At 41.7% G+C, this 15,384-nt stretch overlaps 1 protein-coding gene across 1 annotated transcript in view; it reads left to right on the top strand.

The window, feature by feature from the left end:
- Positions 1–506: 506 nt before the first annotated feature.
- WDR19 (WD repeat domain 19) overlaps positions 507–15,384 on the top strand; it is a 51,908-nt gene continuing 37,030 nt past the window's right edge. Inside the window, exons 1-6 of the mRNA XM_004681489.2 lie at positions 507–577; positions 1,479–1,570; positions 1,868–1,933; positions 3,599–3,724; positions 7,727–7,842; positions 11,677–11,792. Coding sequence (XP_004681546.2) covers positions 572–577; positions 1,479–1,570; positions 1,868–1,933; positions 3,599–3,724; positions 7,727–7,842; positions 11,677–11,792 — 522 coding nt within the window. The 5' untranslated portion in view covers positions 507–571. The remainder of the gene's footprint in view (positions 578–1,478; positions 1,571–1,867; positions 1,934–3,598; positions 3,725–7,726; positions 7,843–11,676; positions 11,793–15,384) is intronic.

Below are 15,384 nucleotides of genomic sequence, written 5' to 3'. Positions count from 1 at the left end.
CGTGGGCGTCTCGTGAACCCTCTCTCCCGGGTCGCTGGGTTTACCCACTCTGCTTTACCCTGGCAGTACCCTCTACTCTACAATCAGATACAGAAAGCTAAATGGTTTTTAAAAATTTTTAATACATCCTAACTCTTCCTCCTGGTTATTAGGATGGAAGTTGGAATTGCCAGGTCTGTAGTCATAACTCCCATTTCTAAAGCGCTTCAGTTTATGAGTTATCAACAAGGAAGAGGTATTATTACTCCTGACTTACTGTTGAGAACTATGTGTTTGGCGCAATTGATGCGATTTGCTTTCTAGAGCTAATAAGCAAAAAGCAAAATGGAAACCTTGGTTGCGAAGCTGGCACCTTGTGCACTGCACCTGTACGTGGAGCATCTGTGTAGACTCCACTGAAGACAAATCATGTAAGGTTACAGCCAGAGAAGGTCGGCTGGGATGTTAACAGAATTCAAGTTTAAGGATACCTTACTTGCCACATTCCAGGGCAATGTGGTCAGAAAATTGAAGGAAAAAAAAAAAGGCTTTTCCATTCTTACACATCTGTAACTAAAGCAGCCTGTTTTCAATGCAGGTGAACATCGTTATCTCTTTTTAACACTTGCTTGTTAGTTGATGCTTTATTTTGCACTTTGAAGTGGTTTTCTTTCCATTTCAACGGTCAAGCCACCTGAGGTAGCTTCTATTGATGCCTGCATTGGGCATCTTGTCTAATCTGTAACTTAGTCTAATTTAAAGCCTAAATTTGTTCTTTCAGACTGTGTTCTGAGATACAGAGCAGCATTGTTTGATATAAATGAAACACAAGCCACATTTGTGAAGCCACGTTAAAATTTTTAAAGATTGGTATAAAAAAATTATCCATGGATTTGTGGCCTTTTCTACCTAAATTCTGTCTACCCCCATTTCAAGACACTATGTGGCTTGACTTCCATGTTGGACTCCACAGTTCCAAGAGTGTCTACATGAAAAAAGAAGGGGTTTTCATCATATTGCCCACCATTGCCAACGTTTAATGAAGTAAACATAACTAATGGGAAAAGGAAGACAAGGAAGTATAGCTGTTTTGTGTATTTCATAGATTTCTGTCCTAAGATCGTTTAAGTAGCACTTTTGTTATATTTAATACTGATAGTAGTGAAATTATCTTGAACCTAAGACTGCATATTTTTAGCAAATTAATATTCAAAAGCACAAACTTTATGTAAATGGTCTGTCTATTGCTGTACATCCTAACCAACCAATTTGTGGTTGTTTGGATGGCTGATTAGTCATTTTATTTGTTGAATTCTTTTAGATAAATTCTTAACTGCCCTTACCACCCTGAAGCCTATTTCATGATAATGTTCTGATATTCTTTATGTTTGAGCAATTATATATTTTGATCATATAAAATACAAAATGTGTTCATTTTTTAACAAATTGAAGTTTTTAAGTATTTAAAAATATAAAAATTTGTGTGTGTTGTTTTTTAGCGTATCCTCTCACTGACAGAAAAGACTTGGCTTGGAGCACCAATTCAATTTATCTGGCAAAAAACATCAGGAAATTACCTTGCAATATCAGGGTAAGAAGCCAGTGAAAGTTTAAAATCACCCTCACTCCAGAGGGTTGTAGGCCCTATGAGCACAGATCTGTGCAATAGAAGTTTTTATGTGGTGGCTCGTTGGTGGGAAGAGGGATATGTTCATTGCCATTAAGATCACAATTCAGAAAACTGTTTTACTGGTAATGACTTTCCAGAGACAAATTGAGACTATGATGAGCACGCTGAAATCATTTGGATGGCAGTCTGGGGCATCTCTCGCATAGGGAGATAAAAGGAAATATTTAAATCACAGTTCTGTGTTCCAATTGCTTTTAGAGCTGATCATGCTGTGAAAATCTTTGATCGCCATGGTAAAAAAAGAAGTGAAATTAACTTGCCTGGGTAAGTACTTTTTCAGACTTTGATACCTAAAAAGATAAAGTATTGTCTTAAAACTACTCAAAGAACCTGACAATGCTGGGTACAACCTGTGCCTCCTTTCACTTTCTCCATTGGCAAAGGGATCTGGTTTTTTACATCGTAAATTAAAGCAATATGTTAATGGCGAGAGGTAGAGTTTACATCATAACACCCATAGATTCACAGGAAAGCTTTAAAGCAATATTTAAAATCAGTCTATATGAAAGAATTCTTAATTATAAACAAGCCTTACATGTATTGCAGCAGACAAGATAAACCTGTATTTTCATAGTGTTTCTCTAACTGCTGGAGAATTGTTACTTTCTGTATCTTAAAGGACAAATACTTTATTCATTTTCTGGAAGTCATTCTACATGATACCAAGCATCATTGAAGTATTTTTAGTGATTCAGTGTCATCATTACCTTTACAAGTTATTTTACTGCAGCCCAAGGTCTACAGAGCCCCTCACATGAGTGGGTTTATGCTGCCATGCTTTCTGTCTGCTCTCTCAGGGCCTGTCTGCTTTCTGCTGTCAACTGTCCTCACTGTCTTTGCAATCAGATTGTTTTCTCTCCGGCTCTAGCCACCTTTCCCTCCTGCTGTGCCACCATTTTGGCACTCCATTGCTTTCTCTAATTTGTTGCTCCTGGTTTCTATTCCATGGAACAGGTCAAGGTAGTTATAATCATGTCTGGAAAAAAGACAAAAGTAGTAAAACTTTGAGTAAACTGAGTCTTTTCACTTGATTTCTGTGACATCTATCTTGGGTCTAGAGTGGTCTTACTCAGTTGAATTCAACTGACATAGGTTTCCAGATGATTAAAATGCTGTTAATGTCAAGATAAAAGAGTTTGACAAAGAGAAAAATTGAAATGGTTCCCAGATGTTTTTAATGTAAGTCTGAGTATGACTTAGCCAATAACAAAGAAATCTCAAATGAAAAACAGTAGAGAGAAAAGGCTCAATCTTCAAGGAAGTTTTTAAATTGTATAATACTTTGAATAATTTTACAGTAAGAAACATTGGAAATAGAGCCTTAATCCGTTTGAAACTCGGCTATCTAGACTTAACTTCATTTATCACTGTCTTATCTGTTCATCTAAATAACTTAATTAATCACATCTGATTCCAGATGTGTTCATTTGTAAATGAGCTAGATTAATGTTTACCCAAGGCTTGAATTATTTGATTCCAGAAAATCTGTTTAAATTTATTTAACATAGTATATAGCAAAAATAGAATTTAAATTTTTCTATCTTTCAACAACAAAAATTGAAGTTCATATTATCCAAGCAATGAATAGTGAGTTGTATTTCTTACTCTAGAAATTTTATGACCTGCTCAAAATAGATGACATAGTTTTAAAATTCATAAATATAAATTTCTTGCTGCCACCACACACCTACACACACCCCTCCTCTCCCCCCATCCCCTGTTTCCCTGCCACTCCCACCCATTCATGGTCTATACTTGTGTATCTGTCCCAGTTTCTGTTGCAGAAGATAACATTATAAAGGGGAGATCAGCTTGGTGTCAGTCTTGCCTGGGATGGTGGGAAAAATTAATATTGTAATTGTTTTAAAAAATAAACACTTTTTTTACCTTTTAAGAAAAGTATAATGATGTTGTGCTCTTTCTTAAAAGTAACTGTGTTGCTATGGATTGGGATAAGGATGGAGATATCCTAGCAGTGATTGCTGAGAAATCTAGTTGCATTTATCTATGGGATGCCAACACAAATAAAACCAGCCAGCTGGACAGTGGCATGAGGTAAGGGTAACTTTTTTTTAAATCTTCACTTAGAATCATGATTATTTGTAGGCTTAATGCTAATAGTAGTTCTATTTTATATAGATACATTGATGAGTAATTTTCTTTTTTAAGATTATTTAATGCATGCAAGAACTGGGGTACAGGCCAGAGGTGCAGGGGCAGTGAGAGGATTCACCAGAAACAGAGTGGGGAGTAGAACAAGCAGCTCTACTGAAATACACTGCTGAGGGGAGCAGTGGGCAAGACAGGTCTGCTGCGCCATGTGGGTCACCTCCCTATCTGGGGCTTGAACTCAGTCCTTCATGGTTGATAGTGCCGAAACTTAACCCCTACAACACCAGAGAGGCCCTTGATGAGTAATTTTCTTAAAGAAGAAAAAGTTCTTTATTATAGATAATTCTGTTCATTTCACCCATCTACATCTTGTCTCATTATAGAATAAAATTATTACAATTGCAAATTACAAATAGCTTGTTAAGAAGTTGCTTTTGATGAAACTAAAATGAGACAAGACATAGATGGGGGAATCTGCCAGAAGCCAGGGCTGGGTACACAGGGCTTCCGGTAACTCTGCCAACACTGTTTTCTGCCCCTCTGGGGTCTTCGTTCTCTGTATTGGCTTCATCCTATGTCAGACTCTCTGGGGCTACTGGCAGCTGTTAGCTTAATATCTTTCTTCACAAGTGATGCCAGAGAGAGCATCCCTAGCTGCTCAGCTCTTCCAGAGGTCCCCAGTGGGGTCAGGAGGGCATTGATACTCCCAGCAGGTGGAGGTTGGGTGAGGGTGGGGCTGTTCCCAAGGGCAGGCAGAATAAATTACAGATCTCTGCTAAAGCAGAACCATGTTGCCATATAGAAAAGGAAAATATGTCGTAATTGTGAGACTTCGCAATTTTGACCTTCAGCAAACTGCTTCAACTCTAAACCTCAGTCTCATTCCTATTTGAAAGAGGGGAGGGGCAAAACAACACCTCCCTCATGGCATCCTGGGGCCCCAGGTGAGCAGGAAGGGATCACACATACTGCAGGATTAGACTTTCATTCTTCAGTTAATTTACCAGGGGAGAACTGAACACGAGGAGCAAGGTGCCATGGAGGAGAGAGCCAAACCTCACCTTGAACCCACAGAGACACCAGGCACGCACACACAGGTGTGTCGCCTGCCCACTGCAGTTTCTAGGCCTGAGAAACTGCCTTCCTTGCTCTGTCATTTCTGGGCACACATCACTTTTCAGAAAGATTTTCTGTACTGCTCGTGCTTCTGTTCAGGAGAACGTTCATAAAGAAGTTCTTGAGTTCAACTCTGCATCAGCAAGGCCATGTCTCACCCAGAGAAAATGCTCATTCAGGTGTCTCTGATGTAGCTCTGCTCCCGCTGCCTTATCTCCCCTCAGATTATTTCCTCACACCATCTCCAGGTGGTTTAACTGCTGCTTGTGGCCAGGCACAAAATTAAGAACCGAGTGAATGGTAGATGTTGTTACTATAATTAACATCAAGGTAAAACTGAGAGCACTTTACCATTGACTGCTATTCCTAGAGGACTTTTGTATACGCAGAGGTGTGACCGTTACCATTTGGTAAATGTAACGGTCAATCTAATATGCTAAAATAGTCAACAAACACCATTTTTAATATTGCTTGTTAAATATTTTTATTTTGCAAGCTGAATTAAATTTCCTCTGAACAATTAAAATTCCATTACAAATTTAATTACATTTCACTTCAGAGACTGTCTATAGTGCACAAAAAATACTCAGATACCATTATTGCTAAACTTCCTATAGTGCCACTTACCTAAAATTGTTAATGGTGGTTGAATTTATTAAGTATATTTTTACACCTTCTTAGGATTTACCTAGGCTTAAAGCAATGATCATTTAGCTATGTACCTAGGACACAGCGATCTTTCCGAGAAAATTCTAAATACAACATCTCCATCAGCCGCGTGGCTGCTGGTCGTATCACAGGACACTCCCCAGGCTGCCGCCATCTGAGCAGTCGTCATACTCGGCCTCTTCACAGGGTGGCTTTCAACTGCCACGTCAGCCTGCGCCTTTCACATAGTTCATGTTGCATTGTGGCTCATTGTACTTTCTAGAATATTCTTTCAGTATTCTGGGCTAGAAACAGATGTGACTCATCTATTGGCCTGGTCCATTGGCATCATGGGAACTTACGTAGGTCCTAGTTTCCTACTGTAATGTGGGGGGCCTTCTCTCCTGAGAGGAGGGTGGTAAGTCTGTTCAGTTAACCCTTTTGAGGACATTTAGTGACTTGACCTTCTAGGAAAATGCATTCTAATCCTCTTCCTAGTTTTGCAACACTGTTGTATGGACTTATGTCACAGTGTTATTATAGTCACCCCCATCATGTTCTTGGCAAGTGTTCCTTTATCCTTGCTACTGTTAACTCATTCCCATTCTTTTTATTCATATTTTCCAAGAGGCAGACTCCAAAACAGGATGAAATATGCAAGATTTATTACAGGATGCCTGTGAGGGAACATAAGGGGAAAGGAGAAGGAGTTAGATGCGCCATCAGACCTCAGTGCGTGGCTGACCCCTGTGAAGGAGAGGAGGGAGGGAGAAAGGTTGGTCGAAACATCTTCGCCGTGCAGACAGCAGGAGCAATCATTAGCCTAAGTCCCTTATCCTGGGAGTGGACTACCTCACTCTCCCTGCCCTGCACAGGTCTGTGTGGAGCAGCTTGGATGGTGTCGCCCCAGAGCATTGAGGTGATGGGTTCTGGAGCCGTGCAGCTGTGCCCGTGGTCAGTCCCGCTTGCTGAGAGGCCTGGTTTTGCTGCCACACCTGCTTACATGCTAGAGACATGTCTGTTTATCTTTTCTAAGTATATACTTAATATAATAACACTTTTTTATGAAAGTGAATTTGCTAACTAAACCTTGTATACTGTGTCTATCATTAAAGCTAATTCTCACGTATTCTAAATGATCTTGTTTTTCAGTTTTATGCTTTCAGTCATTCACACATGCAGCTTATTCCAATTAAATGCCATTTATGATGTCCAAATTAGCCTATTTAGGCAGAGGGATTCCCTTTACTCTTTTGTCTTTTGTTAATGTCCTCATCATTCTAGAAGGCTGCGCTGCTTTCTGCAAACGGCAGCATGATCTGTCCGTGGCTTTCAACATTGAGCTTCCTTGGAGTTGCCCAGAGAGCTGAAGGAGCACAGCCACTAAGTGCCCACTTGTTTTTCCTTTCATAAAACTGGGGTAGGATCTGAGAACTGGCCTTGCCAGAGTCCCCAGCTGGACTGGCGTTGAGGTAGCATTTTCAAGACTTTTCTCCACGCCTTATTCCTTTCCTCAATATCTGGACTGAGACCTATCACCCTCCCCTCGGGAGGGAAGGCCTGGAGAAGGCCCCGCACATTCCAATAGGAAACTAGGACCTACGTAAGTTCCCAGTGATGCCAATGGATCAGGCCAATAAATGTGTTTCTGGCCCAGAATGCTGAGAAGGAGTCAGAGTCCCTGAGTAAGGGATTGTATGCCAGTGCGGCCTGCAGTCCTGACTGCAAAGGGGACAGGTGAGGTTCTCCACCTTCCCTGAGCTACTCTTAGTAACAGCACTAGAAGGCGTTTGTCCTTTTCAAGATCATGGATTCCCAGTGATTTTTCCAATGTAACATGCCGTGTTATTGGACTCTTGTTTTAAAGCACAGTGACATAATCTCTTAAAATTCCTTCTACAGATAATACCATCCTTAGTAGGCAGATTAACGACTCTCATGATGTCATGTGAAGCTTGAGGTTCATGACTGAACCATTATTCACTATTCGTTTGTTTTAAGTCTAATTGACTGTAAGGTCCTCTCATAGTGTTTCCAGAATGTCTTTAGCGCTTTGTTCTTAAAGCATGAAGTTGTAATTTTGTCTCTAAGTAGATGTTAAGATTATTCGTGGTATGGAAAGAACTATTTAAACATGATGGTTCTGAATTTTGTTTAGTAATTTATTTCTTAATGTTCCAGGGATCAAATGTCTTTTCTTATTTGGTCAAAAGTTGGAAGTTTGCTGGCTGTTGGGACTGTTAAAGGAAATTTGCTTATTTATAATCGTCAGACATCACGAAAGATTCCTGTCCTCGGTAAGTTTATATCTGACAACACTGCTGAATATTTGAAGTGCGTTACATAAATGTAAATGTTAATGTGTCAGAGTTCTCTGAGATTGTAAGGAAATTTTGTAGTAGAGACTGTGGTCAAGCCTCCCAGAGAGCTAAACTAGAAGATGCTGCTTCATGGCCTAGTACATGTCCCAAGCTACACAGACTAAGGTATGAGCCTAAGTTACTAATGTCAGGCTGAGCCCCTGCAACACCAGTGCATTTATAACTTGGCTTCTGTGTGTCTTTCTCACCCAGGTCATACCTGTAGACACAGAATAACCCGTGTGCAGCCCTTCCTTGTGGTGCAGCAGGTTAAATCGCAGCACTGCAAGCTGGCCACAGCTGCTTCAGTGTGAGTTCGATCCCCGCCCCGGAGGTGACCCACATGGCACGGCAGACCTCTCCTGTCTCACTGGTTGCTCCCCGCAGCAGTGTATTTCAGTCAATCTGCCTGTTCTGCTCCCCATTCTGTCTCTGGTGAATCCTCTCACCGCCCCTGTACCTCTGACCTGTACCCCAGTTCTTTATGCATTAAAAAAAAAATTTAACCCATGTACATGTCAACACGTCAGTGAATGCACTGAAACATTGGGTGGCTACTTGGAGAGTGTGTATTCAGGTCTCTAATTCTGACCCCTCACTTTTCTCAAACACCAGTTTTGTCTAAGTGTGAACTATGTATTTTTTTTGCCTTCAGGCAAAAAAATAAGACTTTTTTTTAAAGATTTGTTTATGCATACAAGAACTGGGGTACAGGCCAGGGTAGGGGGTGAGAGGATTCACCAGAGAGAGTGGGGAGCAGAACAGGCAGAGCTACTGAAACACACTACTGGGGGGAGCAGTGGGCAGGTCAGGAGAGGTCTGCCAGGCCATGTGGGTCACCTCCAGGCCTGGGATCGAACTCTCATTGAAGCTTAAGGGGCCAGCTTGCAGTGCTGCATCCTAACCTGTTGTACCACCAGGGAGGACCCTACATATCTTTAATATTAACATTACAGTGCTCCATCTAAAAAACTGTCACTGATCCATCTGAGAAATTAAAACTAAAGAGTTCAGTTACAAAAATCAACAATCAACACGCAAATTAGTCTGTTTGACTTTAGTGGGCATTTTACATGTCTCACATCATCTGTGGGAAGGCCTGGAGTTAACTTCTCAGCCCTAGAAATTCTGACACTTGAGATATGAGATCTTTATGGAAATGATATTCTTTTGTCTGGTATTTGTCATGTATACATGGTTCAATGTGTGATGTGTGTATTGAATGTGGACGTTGATTCTGCTCAGTGTTACTAGCTGTGTAAAATGAGCCTGAGAAGACTCGGGTTACTTGTCTTAGGTCCTTTAAATAAACCCGCCTCTGGTAGTTAGCTAATGGGTGACTGTGCTTTTCCCCTTTAAGTTACTATCCAGGGCTCACACCCGTCTGCTTCTGCCGGTGGCCACGTGGTAGCATGACCTGTCAGCAGTTCACAGCAGCTGAATATCAGCTTGTCTCATCTTGCGCCAATTTGTTTCCTTGAACAGGACGAGAAACAAGCAGTTCTCACTTTGTGTGGTTCTGAGCTGCATGAATTACATTTACTGCAGTTTGACTAAATGTTGCCAGTCTCCCAGAAATGTGGTTCAAATTATTAACCCTGAGTTAATATTAACAAAATGAGTGAGCACATGTGAAGTGCCCACGACACTAAATGAGCTCACAAAATACATAACTGTTGTCACTGATGTTAAGACTAACCCGCATTCTGAGGCCTGGAGTTCCATAGGGCCTGGAGTTGTACAGGAAGGAGGTAGAAAAGCGGTATGCAAAGAAGTTTGCTTTTGGTATCTTTCCACCTTTTTTTTGTGAACCTTTTCCCTTCCTTGTGAACCTTTTCCCTTCCTCATGCCCGTTTTCTTTGGACACCTGTTAGAATGTACCACTCAAATCCCTTCGTCTGTGGTGAGCAGATTCTCATAAATCCCCCAATCTCTTCTCTGAACATTTACTCTTTACATTTGTTTTGGGCTGGTTTGAAATGCTGTACAGACAACGTCCATATTTTTCGCTTTCAAAGGTCATGCTCAAACATCCAGAGTGCTTCTCAGCATCTCCTAAGTCTAGTACACACTTCAACTTGAGTATCTTCAAGGCCCTTTGACCCACAGCGCTGTCTCTCTCATTGAAGAGATCCCAGCTTTTTTAAGCCTTTGGGCTAAATCCTAGCACCATCGCCCTGAGGACTCTTTCTCACACTCTGTGTTAGCTGCTGCCAGAATGGAGGCAAACTATCTCCAGATAGCCCCAGAGTCACCTGTTCTCTCCACCTCCCAGCCACTGTGGTGTGCGTTGCTCACCTACACTCTGAATTTCTGCACCCTTAACCAATCTCACTTCAGCTTTTGTCCAACTATATATTTTTTAAAGATTTATTAATTTATGCATATAAGAGCCAGGGTGCAGGCCAGAGGTATGGGGTGGTGGTGGTGGTAAAAGTATTCACCAGAGACAGAGTGGGGAATAGAACAGGCAGATCTGCTGAGGGGAGCTTTGGACAAGACGGGAGAGGTCTGCTGCGCCATGTGGGTCAGCCCCCTGGCCAGGATGGAACTCATGCCACAGAGGCTGAGGCTAGCTTCATAGTGCTGCGACTGAACCCCTTGTGCCACCAGGGAGGCCCTAGCTACAGCGTATTCTCAAGCTGGAGGTCGGAATGGGTCTAGCACTCAGAAATCTCCCACCAACTTTCTATCTCCGCTTAAGTCATAGCCAGAGACGGTATGCTGGCCAAGCCCTCCAGTGCCTGGCACCTTGACTTCATCTCCTGCCCAAGTCTCCATACTTCCTCTCCTGCAGTCCACTGTCTTCCTGTTAAGCCTCTGACACACCAGGCACACTCCTGCCTGTCTACGTAATTTATGCTTCTGCAGGGTCTGTGGGGACATGAAGAATAAAATGGACATGGGTTCTTCTCTCAGTAACAGCTCGGATATACAGCGCTTCCTGTCTGCCTGGCATTCTAAGTGTTTTAACTCATTTGATTCCCAGTTCTTACTACTGGGAATTATCCACAGTGCATGCATGATGTGACTAAGAAATAGGTTAAGTAATTTACCCAGCATTTTGTAGTTAGTGGTGGAGCGAGATTCAAACCTAGACAGTTGTCTCCCAGAATCTATATCCTTAATTAACCTTAGGACGTAAGTATTTTGCCCAGCCTGGGTTCTTTAACAGATGCCCTTAGTGAGAAGCCTGTCAGTTGCCCCAAAAGGTAGTTTGTACACTGGCTAGATTGCTCAATAAAATGGATTCCTGATACTTGAGTTATCCAATATCACTCTCTAGCTAAGCGACTGGGTTTTTTCAAATAAGTCTCAATAAGGTGCGTCCATATTTGCACCTCAGTATTCTCACAGATCATTACACATCCTCTAGTCACTACACAGATGAAGGATCGCACAGACATCTTCAGTGCATTGGAATTCACTTGGATCATTGTTTGGGTGTGTGGTAAACAAATGTCCTGAGCAGTGGAGTTCTTTTTCTGCCCACATAAAAAGCCAGAAAACAGTATATCCTGCCTTTCTAAACCATTAATCTGCTTTACAACTTGTAATACATTATTTTAAATAAGATTGCTTAGATACTAATGGCTTTGATGAGAATTTAAATTCCCTACCTGTTTCACTTCTGTGGTATATTGGACTTTCAGGCTGATATCAGATTGGAGATTTTTGGTTTTATGTATATATATGTACATATATATGTCTTTTAGGTTTTTTTTTTTTTTTTTGAGAAATCCACGTGTCTACAAAAATCATCTTTTACAGGAAAACATACTAAGAGAATCACATGTGGATGTTGGAATGCAGAAAATCTGCTGGCTTTAGGTGGTGAAGATAAAATGGTCACAGTCAGTAACCAGGAAGGTGACACTATCAGACAGGTAACCGAAACCGCACCTGTGCGTCTGCTGTGCTTGAAACTTCCCCAAACAAATGTGTCTGTCAAACGAATCTGTGGAATTTGAAATCTGAGATGGTGTGTAGTAACTTCTACTCTAAGCTTCATGGTTCTTGTTGGCTATTAGGACGCTGTTCTTTGATAAGCTTACCCAAATATCCTCCTTTGTTCGTGTCCTCCTAGTGCCAGCATGGACCATCAATTCTGCGATACATTTGGAATAACTTATTTTCTATACATATATTTATAACATGAATGTTGATGACTGCGTTTAGATTCTGGTTGGCCTGATTATTCAGCTGATGTGTTAAATTGCTTCCAGTCTAACCCTAAGGAAATTTAATTTTAGTGTCGTTTTACTGCTGTTCAAATATAACTGGCTCTCCAATTACTCCTCAAAGGAATTTGTGTTACCAGTACATAATCTCACAAATGGGAACCTTTCACAGTACTGACTAGTACTGTCTTGGAGTACCTAGTAGGCGGTATGTGCTGTGTGTGTGAGAAGAAATAGGAGATCTGCGCCTTTATTAGCTATCACTGCACAACAAATTAGCCCCCAACTTAGCAGTTAAAACGAACCTTTCATGGTTTCTGTGGGTTAGCAATCCAGATGCACTGAGCTGGGTGCCTCTCCCTCAAGGCATCTCGCAAGACCACCCATTTTATTGGTCAGGACTTCAGGCCATCTGAAGGCATGGCTGGCAGTAAATCTGCTTCCAGGCTCTCAAGTGGTTGTTGATGGACAGGTTGTGAGGCTCAGGGCACCAGATCCTCTCTGGCTACTTCCTGCCTCATTTCCTTGCCACGGGGATCTCTTTGCCTTGCAGTATATCAGGTGGCAAGAGGACAGGAGCAGACACTTGAGACTTCTCCACAATCTCCTAATAAATGACCTGATTTCAGAATCAGTTTTGCTGCACTCTGTCCCCAGAAGGGAGACACCAAGTCTCACTCACCCTCAAGGTAGTAGGAGAGAGGATTAGACACAGGCCTAAAGCCGGAAGTGAAGATCACAGCAGACCAACTTAGTTAGGGCTGCCCAGCACAGGGCGCCACCTCAGGAAGACAAAGCTACCACAGATACACATGGTCATACAGGATTAAGTGCAATTTTGTGGCATAGCTTCAGAGTCCTATTGCATCTCCTCCGTAGGAGATAGAGTTAATCACCAGAGTTGGGTTATGAGTCTTTAAAAGAGAGGTGCTCTGAATCGCTTGGGGTGTAGGCTGAACTGCAATAGCAGAGATTTAATTTATTGGGACACTGAAAATATGGTGGTGAGCTGATTCTTTCTTCCCCCCACAGTGGTACAGAGGTAGGGAGGTCTGGTATCTCGCTTCACGGGGTTGTACAGAATCACCACTTCAAAATTCTTGCTCTACCATTCTCTGGGATATCTTCCCTTCACCTGCATGGTTAAGCTGACCTGCCCGCTCCACACCCGCAGGTCAGGCCCCAGAAAGGAGGAATGGAGTGCAAGAAAGATGGAGAGGCAGATGTGGAAGATGTGCTGGTTGTTTCTATTCATATCACATGACTGGAGCGTGTCTGAGTGTGTTCTCACTGACCCACTGCTGGGAAGTGCAAATGCAGTCTGCCTAAGCAACCACGTGACCTGCTAAGTCTTGTCCTGTGGAGGCCACTGTACATTTTGCTGTCCCTCCCCTTCAATCCAAGCAGGAGCATGAACAAAGATAAGAGGAAAAATACATTAGATCTTATTCAGTGCTTGTTCAAGACTGATTTGGCAGCAACTAACTCAACCCTGCTGAACAGAACCACAGTGTGATTGCAGGGTCCTTCAGGAAGATTAACCTGGCACTGCTGTAAAATATTTCTGGAAACCTTATCATGGTGATGGTTCTATACTGATGACTTTTAGAATGTTGGTGGACGGCCCATGTCCCACAGCGTCCACTCCTAGTCTACATCATCCAGAGACGCCAGCAGGCCCCTCTTGCCCTTCCACCCAGTCAAGATGTGGCCTCAGAATATTCCCTACATAATCTCCCAGGACACCACTACTCTCCAGCCTTATTTGTATGCAAGATAACTTTATAATCCCTAGCAGTGTGTTTCCAGCCTTGGGCGCCTGCTGCCCCGCGTGGGGCTAGCCACGTGCCCTCACAGTGGGCTGTTTTAGTGTTTCTGACTTGCTTGTGTCCTTGTGCAGATCATTCCAGTGTTACTTGTGTGGATTTATTTCTGTCCATCCGCTGAGGGCTTGTCTTGCCTCCTGAATCCAAGCCAACTTTGGAAAATTCCTAGTCATCATCTTTATAAATATTAACTTTTGCCCTTTCTGTTGTGACTTCAGGAGTATTTTCTTTTATAGTCCTTCTGTGTCTTTAGTAATTATTTTATGATCTCTCGCTGATAATTTTATTTTAAACCTGCTGAGTCTTGCCCTTGATGGATTGTGTCGTTATGAGTTTTCTGATTTTGAATTGAGCTCATTTAAAAAAAATAATTGTTTATTTTTACATCATTTGTGCCTTTTTCCATCTCAGTTGTAATCCCTGTGGGCTTCCCATCATCAAATCACCTGTGTACATAACCATAGTCCAGTGCATTTCTATACCCCCACCGTTTTTGATCCCATTCTCCATTCCACCCCTGTAAAATGTCTCTGGTATATATTTGTTCATTATTATTTTCTCCCCTGGTCCTTTATACTCCTGCTATGAGTGAAACCATCCAGTATTTTTCCTTTTCTTTCTGGCTTATTTCATTAAGCATGATACCTTCCAGCTCCATCCATGTTGCTGCAAAAGGCATGTGTTTATCTTTTTTGATTGCTGAGTAATATTCCATTGTGTATATGTACCACATCTTTTTAATCCAGTCATCTACTTTTGGGCATTTGGGTTGATTCGATATCTTTTCAATTGCAAATAAAGCAGTAATAAACATGGGGGTGTAGGTATCTTTTTCAATCAGGGTTTTTGTGTCTTTTTGGGTAGATACCTAGGAGTGGGATTGCTGGGTCATACCTAGGAGTGGGATTGCTGGGTCATAGGGAAGCTCCATGTTTAGCAGTTTGAGAAACCTCCAAACAGTTTTCCATAGTGGTTGTACTAGTTTGCATTCCCACCAGCAGTACAGGAGAGTTCCTTTTTTTTCCACATCCTTGCCAACATTTGTTTTTGCTAGTTGCTTTAAGATGTGCCATTCTCACTGGGGTGAGGTGGTATCTCATTGTGGTTTTAATTTGCATCTCCCCTATTACAAGTGATATTGAACATTTTTTCCTTATGTTTGTTGGCCATCTGTATTTCTTCTTTGAAGAAGTGTCTTTTTTACACTTCTGCCCATTTTTTGATGGGGTTGTTTATTTTTGCTGAGTTTCATCAGTTCTTTTTATATCTTTGTGACCAATCCTTTATTGCTAGTTTTGTGTGAGAAAAGTTTTTCCCAGTCATTGGGGTGTCTGATTTTGTAATGTCTCTTTTGCTGTACAGAAGCTCTTTAACTTGATGTAGTCCCATCTATTTATCCTTTCCTTCACTATTGTTGCATTGGGTGCTGTATCTTCAAAGATGTTACTGAAGTGTATGTCGTGTATTGTTTT

Source organism: Condylura cristata, unplaced genomic scaffold (genome assembly GCF_000260355.1).
Source record: "Condylura cristata isolate star-nosed mole 26May11 unplaced genomic scaffold, ConCri1.0 scaffold00012, whole genome shotgun sequence".
In the NCBI taxonomy this organism is placed as follows: Eukaryota; Metazoa; Chordata; class Mammalia; order Eulipotyphla; family Talpidae; genus Condylura; species Condylura cristata.
The sequence above is the reverse complement of the archived record's forward strand: the minus strand, read 5'-3'. Positions and strand labels throughout refer to the sequence as shown.